Source organism: Cryptomeria japonica, chromosome 2 (assembly GCF_030272615.1).
Source record: "Cryptomeria japonica chromosome 2, Sugi_1.0, whole genome shotgun sequence".
In the NCBI taxonomy this organism is placed as follows: Eukaryota; Viridiplantae; Streptophyta; class Pinopsida; order Cupressales; family Cupressaceae; genus Cryptomeria; species Cryptomeria japonica.
In genome coordinates this window covers 325389465-325409830 of record NC_081406.1, presented here as the reverse complement: position 1 = coordinate 325409830, position 20366 = coordinate 325389465, and the positions used below count along the sequence as shown (strand labels likewise).

The 20366-nt window shown below is 36.3% G+C and overlaps 1 protein-coding gene across 6 annotated transcripts in view; it reads left to right on the top strand.

Moving 5' to 3' along the window:
• The window catches only part of LOC131027200 (organic cation/carnitine transporter 7), a 212131-nt gene extending 205752 nt beyond the window's left edge, over positions 1–6379 (top strand). For 5 of the 6 annotated variants that reach the window (XM_057957196.1, XM_057957194.1, XM_057957197.1 and 2 more), the window contains one exon: positions 5917–6379. In XM_057957196.1, the coding sequence (XP_057813179.1) occupies positions 5917–6135 (219 nt within the window). In that variant the 3' untranslated portion in view covers positions 6136–6379. The remainder of the gene's footprint in view (positions 1–5916) is intronic. The other variant, XM_057957198.2, reaches the window with a different exon arrangement.
• Positions 6380–20366: the final 13987 nt, after the last annotated feature.

Genomic DNA, 20366 nt, shown 5'->3' with positions numbered 1-20366 from the left:
GTGTTGTGTTGTATTCACACATCACCCCATTGCAAATGGGTACCCCTACTTTTTGCATTCTAGGGTTTGTTTTCTAGGTCTTTTATGGTTTTGTTTGTTAGCCTTTGCATGATGAGTGTTGTCAAGGGAATCGTTGGATAACAAGCTCTGCTGGAGTTAGGGTGAGTCAGTGGGTGCTCCATGTTAGGGTTTCTTTCAAGGTCTTCCTTTGGCTTAGCTTTGCTAAATTGTGTCTTGTTTGAGTTCAAGTGAGTCAGTGTCATCTCTCAGGCCCAAGGTAAATTCCTCCATTTGATCCTCAATTTTGGCCTTAGGCTTTGAGAATGAAGATTTCTGAGCTGAGTAAGAGGCAAGTTGGCCTGGAGATTATGGGAGAAGTCTTGAAAATTTATACCCAAGGCAAGGAAAGGAGGCTAGAGGTGTGAAATGAGCTTAAACTAGGAATTTCGCTCCTGGCCCTTCCAAAGGGTCCAGAGCGAAATCCTCAATAAACACCTTTTTTCTTCCTTGTTTGCACTACGAACCTTGTTCCTTGGACATAGTGGGGATAGATTGATGTACTCTTGCCAAGAGAAGTGAATGAAGGCACTGAGAGGTGAGGATTTTGTCCAAGAACATGATTTTCGCTCCTGACCCTTCCAAAGGGTCCAGGGCGAAAATCCTTATAAACCTCATTTTCTCCCTTGTTTAGACCAACATTCTAGTTTTGAAGTGATGGAATGTGAAAAATGTGAAGGATTTTGGCTTAGAACATGATTTTCGCTCCTGACCCTTCCAAAGGGTCCAGAGCGAAAATCCTTGTAAACCTCATTTTCTTCCTTGGTTTGGTTAACTTTTGGTGTTCTTACCTTGAAAGGTGGTTGGACGCATGAAAAAATGAAGATTTTTTGCCTAAAGGATGAATTTCGCTCCTGACCCTTCCAAAGGGTCCAGAGCGAAATCCTTATTTTGACCCTCTATTTTGCCTTGAGCACTAGAAGGACCTTGTTTTGAGCTTATTTGGTGGTGGATTGCCTTGATTATGGTGAAAAGAGGTTGGATAAATCAAGTTTGAAGGAGAATTGAGACAATGGAATGTGAAAACAACCTAAATTGGAAATTTCGCTCCTGACCCTTCCAAAGGGTCCAGAGCGAAATTCCTAGATGGCACCCATTTCTTCCTTGTTTAGACCAGGATCTTAGTTTCTAAGGCATATTGTGAAAGTTTGGACATGTTCTTGCCTAAGGAAGTGATTGAAAGCATTGAAATGTGAGGGTTTTTGTCCAAGAATGACTCCTGACCCTTCCAAAGGGTCCAGAGCGAAACTCTTTATTAACCTTATTTTTTACCTTGTTTGGGCTTAAAACCTTCTTCCTTGGTCTTGGAGGTGAATTGGAGTTGAAAGAATGAAGGAATATGCTAAAAACAAGAATTTCGCTCCTGGCCCTTCCAGAGGGTCCAGAGCGAAATTCCTAAAATCCACCTTTTCCTTTCATTTTGTGTCAAGCTAAGCATGGATAAAGATGAATAGAGCTTAGAAGGACCCCTAGGCATGCCTTGGAGTTGATTTTTTGCCATCAACAATGATGATATTGAGCTAGGACATGAATTTCGCTCCTGACCCTTCCAAAGGGTCCAGAGCGAAATCCAAATGGGTCCTGTCCTTGGCCATGGTCTTGAGCGAATTTCTCCTTCCAGGCCTTCTTGGGGGTCAAACAAGTGTTGTCTTCATGAGGAAGGAGTCCAAAGGTGAGAATCATGGCATAGCAAGGGAAGAAGGAGATGTAATTGTGTCCTAATCTTGAATTTCGCTCTTGACCCTTCTAGAGGGTCCAGAGCGAAATTTCCCAAAACCACCCTTTTTTCTCAATTTTATGCTAAGTCAAGTGTGGGTCAAGCATGGGGTAAGATTGGAGAAGTCCTTGAGCAAAAATTTGAGTTGCTAGTGATCCGTGAACATGAAGGAATTGAGCCAAATCAAGAATTTTGCTCTTGACCCTTCCAAAGGGTCCAGAGTGAAATTCCTAGGATCACCTATTTTCCTTGCAAATCAAGTTAAGTTTTAGGTTTTTATGGCCTAGATAGGAGTGAGGCGATGTATCCTTGGTCTTGGGGGTGGATTAGAGTTGAGAGAATGAGAAAATAAGCTCAAATCATGAATTTCGCTCCTGACCCTTCCAAAGGGTCCAAAGCGAAATTCTAAAATCCACCTATTCCTTTCATATTTGTGCCAAGCCAGGCCTAGACAAAGATGATAGAAGCCCTTGATATTTCCATTGAATGGATTGTTGTCTCCAAAAATGATGTTTTTGGGCTAGAGGAAGAAATTCGCTCCTGAACCTTCCAAAGGGTCCAGGGCGAAATCCATTATGGGTCCTGTCCCTGGCCATGATTTCTAGCGAAATTCTCTTTTCTAGTCATTTTGAGGTCAAACAAAATGTTGCAAGCATGGGAGAGGGATCCAAGGATGAGATTCCAAGTATAGAAAGTGAAAAAGATGGACCTTGGTGAAGGAAAGCAAGCAAATCATGAATTTCGCTCCTAACCCTTCCAAAGGGTCCAAAGCGAAATTCTTCAAACCACCCTTTTCCTCCTTGAGTGAAGCTAAAACTTTAATCTCTAAGGCATGGTTGGAGGTGGAGTGGGGTATTCTTGCCTTGTAAAGTGAATTGAGGTAAAGGAAGTGTAAGATCAAGCCTAAAACTTGAATTTCGCTCCTGACCCTTCCAAAGGGTCTAGGGCAAAATTCACAAAATCTCTTTTTTTCTTCAAAATTGTGTTAGGTCAAATCATTGGTGAGGGTGACTGGGCTTAAAAGATTGCCTCAAGTATGCCTTAGAGGGTGTTGTGAGTGAAAGAAGTGAGTGTTTTGTCCAAGATCAAGAAATTCGCTCCTGACCCTTCCAAAGGGTCCAGGGCGAAATCCTCAATTTCACCTAATTTGCTCATGATGAAGGTCGTGTTGTGGATTCCTTGGCTTTAGAGGAGAAAAGACTAGTGTATTCTTGCCTTGGAAGGCATTTTGGAGTAGAGACATGATAGATTTTGTCCTAAAATGCAAATTTCGCTCCTGACCCTTCCAAAAGGTCCAGAGTGAAATTCTTAAAACCTCTATTTTGCCCCAAATTTACATCAAGCTTGGTGTTGGTTAAGAATGAGGGCATCCTTGAACATGTATCTAAGCAAGTACGGTCACAAAGTGAGAAGAATTTGAGCCAAGAATGCAAAATTCGCTCCTGACCCTTCCAAAGGGTCCAGAGCGAAATTCTTATAGGACCTGTCCTTGGGAAGGATTTTGAGCAAACTTTATTTTGAGGTCTTCTTGTTGATGATTTAAGGTGGAAAATGCTTTGTTGAAATGAACATGTCATATGTACTTAATCAACTTTTGGTTTATTTTGCAGATGGAGAAAACCATGCCAGGGCAAGGACGACCTCTTCCAGTCCAGCATCATCAAGGACGACCACTTCCAGTCCATCGTCGTCAAGGACATTCCATGGGCAAAAGGGAAGATTCAAGGTGCTTTGAGGCATTGGAAGACTCAAGGTGTTCAAGGAATTGCCAGCTATCTCCAAAGCCCTTCACTTTGCCACGCTAAGAAATCACAAGATGACCAAGAAAGGCTTTGCCAGCACTCCCAGGCGGAGGTGTACTTCCGGAGAAGGATGACTTGAAAATCAAGAAACTTCATCAGACACATGGGAGTCAAGGAGAGGTACTCCATTCATCAAACACATCAAAGACAGAGGAGAATCAACCAAGGTCGGTACCAGGGTACGTTGAAGAAGCAGACAGTTTCAGAAGAGTTAATTAAAGTTAGCTTCTCAGCATCATCAAATTCAACATCAACCAAGTTACAAGTGTCAGACAAGGTGGCATCCCAGTCATCATTCCTCCAGTTGGATTGGTCCACCTCAGTGTGTCCAAATTCAATGTACCTAACTCATCGAGGACAACACAAACTTCGAGGCACCTACCCCTGCTTCCTATTGGTCCTCACCCTTGGAATGTAATTTTCTAATTGGCTAAGGAAGTTTGTTGTAACAAACCCTAATTAGGGTTTCTATCTTGTAATCCTAGCCATTGATTCTAAATCAATCAAAGCCGTCTATTTGTAAAGGGTTTCTCTATATAAGCCCTGGCTCCTCATTTTGTAAAGGTGAATAGTTGGTTAATAGAGAATAGATAGTACTGAATAGTCAGAAAGTAGGAAATAGTTAGAGTAGAATAGAAAGAGAAGGCAAAGATTGTTGCCAAGATGTTGTTGTAAAGGACTTGTAAACTTCATTGAAGAAATGGTGAATTCTATACTTCTCATGGTCTCTATACTTCTCAAATTTGATTTCATGTAATTAGATGAGTGGCAAAAATGTGTATGATCGATGGTGAAATTTGTATATCCATACTACTAGCAGTTTGTTGATTGCAGACTTGCCTTGTGTAGTCAACTGGAATCATTCAGCTTAAGCTTAACTTCAATTGTCGATTCTTCATTGATATGCATCAGCCTGATGGTGTCCATGCCTATAGTGGTGATCTGAACATCATAAAGCTTTCCTCAGAAGATCGCACTAACCTTGTGGAGATGGTCCAGGGATGTCAAAGCAAGACTTAGTTAGAATTTCATCAAAGGTCATTCATTGCTCTTACATTCTTAGTATTAGAAATAGATCTCATTTCAACCATTCTCCTTTTTCCTTTTTTTCAAAATCTAGGACCAATAAAATCTCACGTTCCAGCAATATCCAAAGCAAATCAAACGCTCAGGCAGTCAAATGTAAGTCCCCTTGTGATTCCAACAAAATCACATCATACCACGAAGAGCTTATCCACACGTAGAGACCCTACATACAAGAACCTTGGAGTTGCCTCGATTGATCCTTCGGCGAGATCTTTAGCAGTCGGGAAACTTTGTTCAAGAGAGGATAAGGCACCTTTGGGTATTTTATTATGTGTTCGCATGTGTACAAAAAACACATCAACAGGACAGAATTCTCTGAAAACAAAATTATGTCCTAACTATTTCTGAACAATTAAATATGGAGGTTGGCATTCGCATCAATGATGGTGTTGATACTAGAGTTCTGAGGATAACATGCACGTCTTGTGGATGTGAGAATACTAGGAGTTTTTTTCAGCATACACACTGCAAGAATACATGTTGACATAAAAGTGAATGAATGATTTCATATTTGTACTGTCTGGCTCCATAATGAACAATTGAAGGAAAAAAGCTTAAAGGTCATTGTGATAACTAAAACAAACAAGGCAGCACTATGATATGAGTACTTAAAAATTGGCATGATGTAATGCTAGATATTTTGGATATAGAGGATCAGCAAGATCGTTAGGACATACTTCAGTTGTGAAGGATGTTTTACTTATTGATTATGACTATAGGTCAGACTCCACTTGAGTGTTGCATGGTCCTTCGAATTTGTGATTTATATTATGCTTTTCACAATCCATGTAATTTGTACTCTACAAAGAATTTTTAAAACCATTTTAACATGAGAAATAATTTTGAAGTTAATGTCTGACTTGGTTTTGATGTACATTTTGATTTGAATATATAATTATAGGTTGTCATGGATTTATATATATTTTAATTTTCAGGCCATGAAATTAATTTCATAAGGTGAAATTCCCATTTAGTTTTGAGAAACTTCTATTGTTTTATTGCATTTGATTTGTTGAATCGGTAGCCTAGTTTTTCTAGAGTGTGGAGTCAACTTTTAGTCTTCTACTTACCAGTTATTTTGTGTTTTGAGCCTAGTAACTATGCCTCTACTAGATTCAATATACTGTTCTGTTTTAATAGATAAGAGTATTTATTTTTTAGCTTTCTGTATTGTATATAATTTCGCATAAGATTATCTTTTTACAACATCTATACGATTAATAATTTTTTAGATTTGCATTGCTATTTGTGCAGGTATACCCAACATCCATAAGATCAACAGGCTTAGGGACTGCAAGTTCATTTGCAAGAATCGGTGGAGTATTGAGCCCTCTAATTGCCATTTGGCTAGTTAAAGTTTGTCAGCAAAAGCTGGCCATTCTTTTGTTTGAATTCGTACTTCTCTTAGGAGCAATCTCTGCTTTGTTTTTGCCTAAAGAGACTAAAGGGCAAACTCTGACCGACTTTGTTTAGTGTATTTGTAATTCTATAACTTTTCTTGATTATGGTCAAATTGTCTATATTACAATACAATCTTTAAGGCATATTTTACTATGTTCCTTCATTTGTTGAGGCTACTATCTGGATACCTCGTGCGTGTTCCATCAGGCTCGTGCAGCTTTGCTTTGTCTCAACATTTGATTCCTTAGCACCTGCTACTTTTCACCCCTAAGCGTTCTATCATTTTAATTACCAAAAGAGAAATTCATTTCAAATACACCCATTCATCTGTCTATTTAAACAATTGTAAAATTATACGATATGCATTTGGCAGAATCTCTTTAGATCCATCTGAATAGAGAATGCAATCTCATTACTATAGTCCAAATGGTGACTTTTTATTGGGTGGCTTCTTTCATGTCCTGTGTGATGACCTAGATCTCTTGGTCCTATTGACTTGGATATCTGAAAGGCTTTACTAGAAACAATAACTATAAAATATGAAAGATTTACTTGAAGCAATAAATAGACAATGAAATATTGATCTGTAATTAAGGCTTACAAATAATATTGTGCTTAACTTAAATTACAGATTTTCCCGATCGTAAACAGAATTGCGTAGCTATGTCCTTTATCCGTTGAAATTATAGAACTTCATTCATTTAATTAGTTATCAACTTAATGACATACTAATCAACAACACATGAAGCGAAGTCAATATACTTAAACCAATAGAATAAGTAGAAAGAGAGAGAAACCAATTTGATAACGGAGCTCACCCAATGTTCGGGGCTACGTCTCCGGGCTCACTCAACTACGATGCCGCTCCATTATTTGATGCGAAGCTCAATAGGCTTTGTTACATCACAATCTGGTCTTCAAATTGAAAATTAATCCTTTGCCACTATATGGAAAGATTGTAGCATAACTGATGCACTTTCCAACCCAGGTTTTTACAAAGAATCTCTAATTTGCATATACATAAACCAACATAATACTACATGGAGAATAAACATAATCCATTTACAAACCTTCAATTTGCACACAGGTCCAAGACGCCTTCAGCTTGCTTCTCTGTTTCTCTTCAATCTTGAAGAACGAACAAAATGACCTCTGTGAGCAATACTTCATCTTTGCTTGCTACTCGAAAGCTTCATCTGCTTGATTACAATGCTCAACTCATTAAAAAAATGAGTTATTGAGTTTAGAGCTCAATGGTCAAGAATTTTGCTTAATTCTCTTTATACTGAGAATTCTTTCAAGAATGCCCCTTACAAAGCAATAAGATTCCCTTATAGACATTTTAATATGCTAAGAAGGGATCTCAACAATAATATTTCCAAAATCCCCTTTATCACCTATTGTAAGTCCATTTAGATTTTAAATCAAATAAAAATCATTTGAAAATTGGACTTAAGGTTTTTAAGGGTCCTCCTTAATTCATGGTTTTCGGGCTTGTATGGGTTGATTTAACCATCTCATACATAGGGGGCTCGAGCTAAACCCGAACCCCTATTTTCACGTATTGCCTTCAACACTTAACAAGACCTTGTAAGCACCATAAATGTTCGCGGATATATGGATAGCGTACTTGGAAAATTGTTGAAAATGAGTGATCGAAGGTGGCGGGTTCAAAACCCATCGCCGTCGTTTTCGGATCTTTGCCATTTATCAGCAAACACGCCTACCATATCCCAAAGAAGGCGGATGGCTTAGCGGTGGAGAGGAAATATTGTAGGGGGAGGTCAAGGTTTCGACCCCCTCCATGCCACTTTTAGCAAACAATAATTGTTGTGAAGAGATCCGCTTGGATCAATCCTCCCCACCCTCCCCACTGAGAGGCTTTTGGACCTCCAAAAGGTTCTTAATCAGACACCAAGTGAGGGAAACACCTCCCCACTTGTCCAGTATCTGTCCACCCTATTTTGTGCACCTACTTCATCAAAAATTTGTGTAACAATAATTATGACAATTGAAATCATATTGCTACCCATATGCATTTTCCCACATCCTTCTGCATTCATTATCCCAGCTACTATCCATGTACAACACATTAGCAGCAATAACAAATACAAGGATATTAATGACAATGATCTAACAACACCTTTAATCCTCTTAATAGGTTCCCACGACAAATTCTCATGTTGCGGTGTTGATGATACCTGAAACATATGATAGTCAGGCTTACAAGCAATTACTTCACTTTCATGCTTCAGATCACCTTCTTTTTCCACCTTTGCAGTCATGAGCGAAGAAGTTTTTCTCACATACATGGGCCTCTTCACTTGCCTAGTGTTCACCAACGGAGAATCAATTGCAATCTTCTTGTCCTTCTTCAAATGAAGATCCGGATGGAGTTTCCAACACTTAGCTTCCAGATGTCCACCTTTGTTGCAATAAGTGCAAAGATTCTTTGTCTTCAAATCCTTCTTGCCATTCTCTTTTTTCCGATGGGAATGATGGTCTTCTTGTCTTGTTTCTCCGTTGATAGACAAGACCTTCCTGTACAGTTCCTTCCGTTTTCGACACTTGGCAACACAATGATTATCCATGCCACAAAAAAGAACAAGGAAAAGTATTCCATATGCTACTTATTGCATTACTAGTAGTAGCATAGTTTAGAAAAACTTTGGAGAAATCAGGTTTATACCTTTGTGGATTTTTGTTGCCACTAGATTTCTGAGGAGATTTTGATCTTCTCAGGGATCTCTTGACAGATCTATCACTCTTGACAGGTGACTTGCCCTTCTCTTGTTGAAGAGACTTTGGTTTCACGTCACGTTCAGAAGAGCTTCCTTTTGGACCCTTTTCTAGGCTCTCTCTATCGTTATACCCCAAACCCGCAGATCAAGTGGTATCAGAGCCGTTTAACAGGAAAAATTGCAAGTGGTGGATGTTTACTAGGTTGTCTTTGCAATATGGGTAAAAGGTTGAAGTGTGAAAGGCTCCAAGAATTGGAGGAGATCAACCAGAGCATCCAAGCAGAGAATGTTGAACTTCGAAGACTGCTTGAAATTGCAGAAAATGAGAAGCAGAAGTTACGTCTCTTATTGGAAAATGTTTTAGTGGAGCAAACTAGAGAATGCTCTACTATAGGAGAAACAAGAAGTCCTAAGAATAGGCGTGCTTGTGGCCATGGCAAATGGACCAATTATGGTTCATGTCATGAGGATACTAATGTATGTGCCTTTTGTCAACAGTTGGAGGATTCTTCCTATGTGCCAGGTAACCAAGGTAGATTCCTGGAAGCTTCATCTACGGTATCAATCAAAGTAGGACAAGAGGAGTAGTTGGCAAAACCTCAGGAGGTGGACCAAGGGTCCCCTACAAGAAAAGAGGTAAAAGATACTTCATGTTTAATTCCTTCCTTTGATAATAATGATGCTTCTTTTGGTGTTTTCGAAAAGCATACATTAGGAATTGGCAAAAAGCTCCTAACCAAGATGGGGTATAAAGGAGGTGGTCTTGGCACAAGTAGCCAAGGCATTCTTCAACCAATAAGACCTCGATTTGCAGGTTTGGGGTATAACGACAGAGAGAGCCTAGAAAAGGTTCCAAAAGGAAGCTCTTCCGAATGTGACATGAAACCAAAGTCTCTTCAACAAGAGAAGGGTAAGTCACCTGTCAAGAGTGATAGATCTGTCAAGAGATCCCCGAGAAGATCAAAATCTCTTCAGAAATCTAGTGGCAATAGAAATCCACAAAGGTATAAACCTGATTTCTCCAAAGTTTTTCTAAACCATGCTACTTCTAGTAATGCAATAAGTAGCATATGGAATACTTTTCCTTGTTCTTTTTGTGGCATGGATAACCATTGTGTTGCCAAGTGTTGAAAACGAAAGGAACTGTACAGGAAGGTCTTGTCTATCAGCGGAGAAATAAGATTAAATGAGCGAAGTTCTATAATTTCAACAGATAAAGGACATAGCTACGCAATTCTGTTTACGATCGGGAAAATCTGTAATTTAAATTAAGCACAATATTATTTGTAAGCCTTATGTCTGTAACAACTAGTGATACTAAGCATGAAGATGAAATAATATTTGATCGCAGTATGGTGTCACAAAAAGCACAGTGCGAGGATCAGTTGCAAGCACATTTAAGCCTTCAACCTAAGGTGGTAAAAGAGGGTTTGAATGATTCTTTTTCTAATGATGTTCCTGTTCAGGAGATCCAGCACGTTGATACTTTTATTTTGGCATCAGTTTATTCAGTCTTGTTGTTTGCTATTCTTCTAGTTAGTTCTATGTGGATGGTAGATGCGACAATGAATATTGATAAGTATATAGTTGATTGTATCAGCAATGCCATCTCATTTTTCATCTTATTTGTGATGGGTCAGATATTTAGAATTCCAAGAGTGTGGACAGATGATACTAAGCATGAAGATGAAATAATATTTGATCGCAGTAAGGTGTCACAAAAAGCACAGTGCAAGGATCAGTTGCAAGCACATTTAAGCCTTCAACCTAAGGTGGTAAAAGAGGGTTTGAATGATTCTTTTTCTAATGATGTTCCTGTTCAGGAGATCCAGCACGTTGATACTTTTATTTTGGCATCAGTTTATTCAGTCTTGTTGTTTGCTATTCTTCTAGTTAGTTCTATGTGGATGGTAGATGCGACAATGAATATTGATAAGTATATAGTTGATTGTATCAGCAATGCCATCTCATTTTTCATCTTATTTGTGATGGGTCAGATATTTAGAATTCCAAGAGTGTGGACAGATGATACCAGGCAAGTGAGACAACAATGCCCTCACTTAAATTCTATGTAAAAATAGACCTTTTGGTGGTCCAAAAGCTTCTCAATTGGGAGGCTTCTCAATTGGGAGGATTGATCCAGGGGGATTTCATTGTGGCGGTCTCCTCCTATCTGGAGACGGTGATCCAAAATTATGGTTGGAAAGTTCGAACTTCCAACCTCCTCCTCCCGAAATTCTCTCCTTGCCAATAGACCACGTCCCGAAATTCTCTCCTTGCCAATAGACCACGAGATTCGCGTTGTGTAAAAATGGGCATGTATTTTATTTAAAATTTATCTTACGGCGATAAAAGGGGGTTAAGAAGGTTCGGCGGGTTTGAACTCTGAAACTCTTATGACCGAAATTACCTCCAATCCATAACACTACGTGATTCTGGAGTAGTTTATATTTAAACCCAATAACTCCCGATTTGTTAATGGTGATTTTTGGTTGAAGGCGATCCATGGAAATAGGGGCCCGAGCCCCTCCCAATATGCACAAGTTTCAAAATAATATTATCAAGATAAATTCATACAAGCTCGAGAATTAAGGAGAGCCCATTATTAAAAGATTTTAAGGCTCAAATCAAGGTGTATGGAAATGTGAAAATATTATTGTTTAACTCCCTAATTAGAATATGAAATTGTATTAAAGGGGGAGTTTTTGACTTGTAAACTCAATCAATTTTCATTGTGAGAAGACTTTAGAATTTCCCTTGAAAAAAAATTGGAGAACAGGAGTCTTCATGATTTTTGTAAGCACAAAGGCATTTGTCAAATTGTAATACTCTTCAATGTAATTGGGTTAAGAGGCAATTGAAGCCTAGCCTGTGAAGAAGAGTACGCAAGTGTCTTGAAGTGCGAGAGGAGATTGTGAGAGATGTTGCAAGTTGAAGCTTGGATGATGTAATAAGGCGGTTTATGCTTGGCGTCATCAATAAAGTGGTCCTACATTGAGAAGCGGACCCAGAGACATAGCTCATATTGAGCGAACTCCGTTATCAAGCTCGTGATCTCTCTTCTATCTTCTAATTCTCTTTTATTCGTTTCATTTTTTATTCTTTCTTTAAGTTATTATTTAAAATTATCAAGTTGTGCAAAGGATTAAGTGAACTTAGCTTTTGTATTTCAACGGTTAAAAAAACATAACCATGCAATTCTGTTGCGATCAGAAAAAATCTATAATTTAAATTAAGCACAATTTTATTTAGCCTTAATTACATATCAAGTATTCCATTTGAGTACCATGCGTATGTTCATCTCTGAACTCATTTCAAGGGATACAACTTTTAATAAGATGCAACACTATTGCAAGTTTAGGTACAAAGACAAAATCTAGTGATGGATTCCAAGCTGTACAAAAGAAGAAAACTACAAAGAAAAAATGTGAAGAATGCAAAAATCATGACTAAAGTATAAATATCCAACTCCTCTCCAGTAGCCCAAGATGCCCCTAAAATATCCTATCTGGGTTAATCAACCACAGATTGAGAATAAATGGAGGTAACACCAGCGATTCCTTTAACCCACAAATTAAGAATATAAATGACTTTGGGTATGAAAATTACAATTGTTGAACATGTCCCAGCTGAGGCAGGTGTTATTGTAATGATTGTCTAAGAAGGGCCTAATTCAAATTGGAGAATAATTTCACTGCCAAGAAATTAGATAAGTTATTCAGTCTTTGGCAGCAATTTTATTGAAGAAGGACAAAAAATGAAATAATCATGTGGATATCAAATCCAAGTTGTCATGTGGGCTTAAGACAGGATGCAACATCTCTCAAAGCTTTGAGGTGTCTGCGAAATCAACGAACCTTATGACATTGGATATTTTGACAACAATCATCAATTATATGGTTACAAGAAATCAAAACAAAGCACATACTATTAGAGATTCCAAAAGATTAAATGGGGCAATTAATAGCTTGATTAATTGTCACATACTTAACTTATCAAAGTTGGGTTGAGATAGCTAAGCCATTAGTGTTGGCCATTGAGAATTTTCTCTATGAGAAAAATCAGTTGGTTGAGTTGGAGTATGTCTTTGCTCATAAGCTCACAGTTTCTAGAACTATTAGAAGCCTTATAATGAATGTTGTGGAAATATAATATGTGGGCATGATGTGCACTGAAGGACAAGTTGGTGAAGTTGTTTATCAACACTATCTAGATTATTGGTCACAAGACTTGATTGTATGACCTAATGATCCTTTTGTCTTAGGGGGGTGTCATTAAATAATAGCTAGAAGTTGATAAAGGAAAGATAGACATGCTCTACACTTATCCTAATAGAGGATATGGTAGATATGAGTGAAAACATGCTAGAAATATTAGAAAACAATGGGACAACAATGCAAGAATTGTTGCAAAGATTGTCAATTGGATGCATGGATTGGAAAATGCATGCAAAAGTGATATGAGGTTACTAAAATGACTTTAAAATGAACAAATATGGTTGGTAAATAAAAGAACAAATGGAAACAACTAAAAGGTAAGATGATAGATTTCACATGCAAATCGGAAATGCTAATATTGTAAAACTATCACAATATTTTCAAGATGTAAAAACAACAATATTTGAAGCACATGAGAGAGGGATGATGATGAACAAGATGAGCATTGAGATGGGGATGATTAAGTCTTTGGAAATGCAAGTTGACCAATAGAACGCAAGTCTGAAAGTCATAATAGGGTTGATTTATAATGAAATAGCCATACAAGAGCAAGAATGTAAACAAACTTGGAACTACACTGTGTGAGCAGAAAGAGAGATTTGCACTAAACATCCTAGATAAATTAGTCTCCTAAAGAGGAAGAGAAAGCAACATGTTCACATGAGAAGCAACACAATTGAATGAAACTATAAAGGAGGATTTGTTTTGGTATGCATGCAACTACTCATGAGTGATGGTAAAATTAGACACCAAATAATAAATTTCTAGGAATACAAATGAGGGTAAGATGTTAGTCTAGAAAATCTAACACAACCACCATCAAAGAGTGATTCTTGAATTGTTGTGTTCCCATAAAACACACAAGAGACAAGTAGGAATGATAAAAAGGAGAGCTAAAAAACATTGGCAATAGTGTATAGAGGTTGTAAACATGTTGAGGCACCCACCATTGATAAGACATTTAGGAGCCTTGCAATACCAATAAAGACATGCAACTAGTATGAAAATTGAAAACAAAGCAAAAACTAAGCTATAGTATACTAAGCTATAATAAATTCTCAATTGAAAGTTACTAATGCACTAAATTATTAAAATTTAATGAAAGGGAAACTAGGTGTATGGTGTATGATGTTCTTAGTAATGATTACCTTTGTCATGGTTATTTTGTTTATCCTTCACAAGTGTCAAAAACAAGAATCACGAGCTCCAAAGCATTGTTCTAATATGTAAACCTTCAAACTAAAAATGTGAAAAAATGGCCATCAAGGCAACATTTTACAATTTGATGGAGACTAGATCATGCCTTGTGATTTTATTGATTCATTTGAGCCTCTAATGTTTATATGTTAAAATAGGCACTTAAGCAAGTGTCAAATGAAATCAAAAGGGTTTGTTGGAAACAACAAAGTGCTAAAGTCAGCCATGATCGTCCATCTTCTATCTTGACCTTTTAATGATGTCCAAAAGATTTTACAAATATGCTATATATGATGTGACAGAATAACCATGATGGTTGTACAGTTGTCAAGGTAGTTGCATATTCATTATGGTAGGTATGCAATCCATATGGTAGTTTTTCTATTTTTAGAGGTAAAAAGGGGATATACTAAAGTAGGACAAAAAGCTTGCAAATACTTGTAGAAAGATTGAGGCAAGCTCAAAGGCACATATTAAAGTTGAAAGGTGAGATAAAGTGAACTACCCTAACTAAAGAGAAAGGTCATTTCAACCAAGTCAACAAAGGGTAAGGAATACATTTATGATAGTAGGTATATAAGACATTGACCACAAACTTGGCATCATAATAAATTTAGGTCTATACATATTTTTTTATTGAAAGATATCATTTCATAGGGTGAGATGGAATCATTTCTTGCAAAAGGGATGTCATCATCTATTGAGGGATTGAAGAACATATTTTTACTTACCTAGGATATGTAGGAGAATAAATTGGTTTAGAGTATGTGACCACTTGGAATAGACAAGGTAACAAATTAAATGCAAGCATGAATGTCAAGAGTGTTGATGCTCCAAATTGAACACTATAATTCTAGAAGAATCATTTGAGGATCAAATCTCAAGGAAATGTCAAACTAGAACTAAAGTGAAATTCATTAACAAATCGCAAACAAAATTGGGCTAATTGATAGGAGTGGGTTGCTCATCTATACTTTAGGTTCTACTAACAAGTGAGGGTATTATGAGAGATCTTACATAACAATTAAAGAGAAATAAAAGAAACAAGGTCACACAATGTAGCTACACCTTGTGCACAAGGATAACACAATTGTTTGTCAATAATTACCACCCGTGTTAACATATCAAACTTGTAGACCCGGGATCTCTAAAATGTAGATGGATTGACATAGTTTGAACATGGTTAAAGAATAAATATTTAATCAATAAAATTTTCACAAAGATGTAGATCAATTCTTACTTGTCAATGACCCATGTAATAAACCAAGAATCATAAATTTACAAACTACCAATATTTCAGATAATTTAACTTTGATTAGATGTCTCGATAGTTGATGCATATTCCATTGGAGATAACTATAGGTCAAGAAAGTATGTAAAGCATGAACACAAAATTCACCAAATAGTTGTACATTAATCCTAGATAGGTTCAATGAATGGACAACATATTTAAAATATTTATGAATGGTCCATTGAATCCCTTTCGTATATCTTAGCAATCATATTTACATCTAGTGAGTAGGTGTTTCTTCACTAAGAAGCTACACTTACATTAAAAACTAATCATAGATAAATGAGATACTAACAAGTGTGACTCTGGAAGCACCAAAATTGTTATTCCAAAATATAAAATGCTACCCACAAATAACGTATTCCTACAAAGTGATCTCCCTCCTATTAATCTTCCATAGATATTTACATATTTTTTGAATCTAGACATTTCTATTATTACCAAAGTGTATACAACAAATACTTGGATACATAAATTTGGCAAAAGACCAATAATCCAAGGGGAAAATCCCTTTTATAGTAAGTAAAAATAACTTAAAATCCTAGATTCGCAACAATTTCTTTAACTAGATCATTTACCTATGTAATCATAATAGAGTAGTGGTTTACAATAAGAAAAAATCTCCCAAGACGATTTGGCACTTGTAACATTTGGAAAATCATGATGTTCAATTGAGCACATGTGCACATCCCTTGGAGATTCCACACAAATCTAAATTTGATCCATAGCTTTTGTGCTACTCAAAGTTTAATACTCACTATGGGACAAATCAAACAAGTTTCAAATCTCTAGGAAAAGCAATATTTAGCATATCTCATTATTGGTATCATGCATGCCTTTTATTAGTGTATGAACTTGTGGCATGAAAAAATTCTTTAAAATTGACAAGGATCCTATTAAAAACATTCTTATATGAAGATGCATCTTCTCCTTTAATATTTCTTCTAGCTTTGTGCAAGGTTCATGTGGTAGTTTGTTGCAAATATTTTTGTCACTCTCACTTAACAAAGGTGTGTGCTTTTTAAAATCCATGTAAGGAAGTGACCTTGGTTTGCAACATGGTTCATCACCATTGAAGCACACATCCACCTCTATAGCAATTAACTTTAGCTAATAGATAGTTGTTCCATCTAGTAGGTTGCTAATCTTTAGCCAAACACACTCAACCAATCCCTCTAACATTGACATATTCACATGACCTACATTAAATTCCTCCACCATTATTATGCTGCCTCCTTTTTGCATTTAGTGTTAGATAGGTTGACCTACTTCCAATGTGGCTAGTGCAACTTTGCAACATTTGTATATATCTCCCTATGAAATGTACACTCATCATTAACACTAGTAATCTCCATTCTATTTTCCACTTATTCTCATGAATCAACTACTCCCTCATTCATATGTCCCTTTTGCATGGAAGGTGACTACTCTATGGTAAAATTTTCCAAACTTCTCCACTAGCATCATTTATTACCTTAGAGAAATTTGATAGGAATTTGCATTAGATGAATGTTAAGAATTTATGGAGCACCTCTTTGGTGGATATAAGTGATCACTACAAATTAAAAATTACAAACCAATTGTTCCTTTGATAAAGGTGTTGACTACATGTGTTCATATTAGATTTGCACACTTCGAGAGGGAAATCAATTTTGATGTCCATGAAACTTGGCTCTAATGTTCATTTTTTTGTTGTTTGAGTTAAGTAGACATCTATTCAAAAATGTGTTTATAAGATTAACTTGTAATTCCTCATATAAATTGTTGTATAGCTCCTCACACCATTGTTGGATTTTGGCTACCATATGGATCTCTTTAGTGGTAAAACTCTCTATTCTAAAACTTTATATTCTACTTGTGTGCCATTTACAAATTATATCCCATGTTACTTGCCATAACATTTTGAGGATACATCAAAATTTGCAGAGGATCCTAGCAATAGAACCAAAATGTTAACCATTTGTTAATGTGTGCACTAGACCATGACTAATACCTTTGTAATTTTCATGCCCTGCATTCTCTCTCTCACTTGAAGCAATCTTTGTGCAATTAAAGAACCTATTGGCTATTTATGCAAAATCCAAGATAATTAAATGCTAATCTTAAAAATTAACATGTAATGGACAATTGCTAACTTTGATGCTTCATTCATTCATTCATTTTCTTTATGTTAATGATTACAAATGGGATTTTTATAAGATTTTCTCCCTAGTGTGAGTGACTCAAGTCAACATGCGTAACTTTTAGTGATTATGGATATTACAACACTATAGTATGTTCATTCTTTAGTTAAACAGACTACAATTCATTTGCACACAACTAACTTAAAGATAACTATAATTGACTACACTACAATTCTAGTTAATTTAGTATAATGGAATGTCATGGATAGAAGGATACGCGATGTCAACATCCTTGAATAAAATCAATGACAAATGTAAAAAGAAAATAAAAAAATTAGCACACCTTACCATAAATCGGTACATAACCTCATAGACTCAAGTTAAGATGTCTAAATTTTAGTGACTATGAGTCTTACAAAATTGTAGTATGTGCATTCTTTAGTTAAATGGGCTAGAATTGCATGTGCACATGACTAACTTATAGATAACTATAAGTGACTACACTATAATTCTAGTTAACTCATTTTAATGGCATGCCATGGATAGAAGGATTCATGACATCAACATCGTTGAATAAAATCAATGACACATGTAGAAAGAAAAATAAAGTATTCAACACACCCTAACATACTAGTGAGTTAACATCATTATGTACACATCTCAGTACACGACCTCATAAATCAATAATTATAAATTCCCTTTAATCTCAGCATGGGACGCATATTAAACCATGGAGAATCCATGATATAAGTTGGACTCAAAATAAGATTTGACTAGATTCCATAAAATACCTCAATTTCTTATTTTGGAGGAAATTAGGGACAAACATGTTACAAGTCTTTTGAGAAAATCTAGACTCGAAATTTGAATTCATCAAATTAAACTTCCTAAAAAATATACTTCATTATCCAACCGTAGACTACCACATCATCACCAAGAGAATTCAAGTCTACAATTGACAATGAGCCACTTGAAATACATCTCAATACACAACCATGCCACACATCATCATCAAACCTCAAAAGTTGTCAAACTTCGAACTGAAACCAATTGAGGCTATAATATGATTTTTTTTAGATATGCCATACCCTTGAATGACAAACTTCCTCAGAAACGTGTTAGGAAAAGTTGTGTTGTACACCTTGCATAATGTTGTAATGTTTTAATTCATTATTATTTCGAGTGCACCTAGGGTACTTAGGGATACGTGCATCACATGGGGTTAACATTCTTGGAGCCCCTTTATGTGTTGTATGTAAGACATGAACAAGAACAATCTAAGGGTTCATTGTAGAAGATGCTTCGAAACACCAATTCTTATGAAGTTAATCTTTGTGTTTGTTGATATGTTCATCCATACTCTTTTTGTTCTTTTTGTCTCTTATCTCCTCAAAAGTTCCAAATCTTTTTGCAGTGGGATCCTTTCGTTTGGCAAGAAAAATATCAACATAATCGTTATTTTTTCTTATAGTAACCTCATAAGGGATTTTTGGAATCCAAATAGCTCTTGGCTCTACAACTTCCATATAGCTTTTTTCTTATCCACTAGAAGGTGATCAGACCATAATATTGTCTTACAACACCGAAGGGAATTCTATACCTGGCTTGCATCTCAATTTGAATTTTTTTTGAAGAAACCTTAATGCATAGTATTGTGCATCTTATCATCATTGAACCCTCTCATATGACTCCTAATTTGTATGGAAAAAAGAATGTGTGGTTGTCAGATCTTTCCCTTGATCCCAGACAACTCATTTAAGAAATAAAATACTAACAAGATGATTAAGGTTCCATACTTAAAATTGTACCCTATTTCTTTTGTTCTCTTAAGGTTTTCAAGTATTTCCTCTCTCATGACTTCACACAGATCAAAGTCTTTACCTTCACCATATGATAAGTGGGCGTGAATTGTGCTACCAATAGCATACCCTTCCTGGTTTGTATAGTAAACTTTGTATGCTATCCCCATAGTGGCATACTGGACTCCTATGTCAAGTTATGTCATTGACACTCAAGGTTCTTTCATCAAATCTATCTTTGATTAGTTCTATTACCTTCTTATTTTGTATTGCCTTCATTTCCACAACTGGTTTAGTAGAACATAGACCAATAACAACACTGATAGTTTCCTTGGTAATTATCTAGGGTTTGTCGAGATAGATGAAAATCATCATGAATTATGCTTGACACATTTCTAACCCATTCATGTTCATAGAAGAAGTTAGGGTAACCTTTCCAGATATCCATCTACTTTGCTTCTACATTTGCATACTTTTGTTTGTAGTAGTTATCTCATAAAAAAGTTCAAATATGTTTTATTTGAACTTGGTGTGGTCTATCTCATTCAGAGTAGAGTGAATGTAGATCCGGACATCCTTAGTATATACTACATTTGTCAAAATAGGAGAGAATGCCCCACTCTTGTCAGTTTTCATGGTTATGAAGGGAATCTTCTTGTGCTTTGGTCGTGGCCTTTCAATGATATTATATACTTGTGGAGTAGCCATGATAAATTCTTCTGATGTTTAGAAACTAGGGTTTCAAGATGGATGTAAAGTAACCTCTATAGATTATCACTAGAGTTTCACCTTTCCCACTTGAGATCTTTGAGTGCCTTCTCTTCTCAAGTCTGGACTTCAAATGTTTTCTTGCAAATGATCAAACAAATGAAGCATAAATACCTTTTAATTTTTCCTAGCATTTTTTTCATTAATGCATATGTCCTTGTTATGTA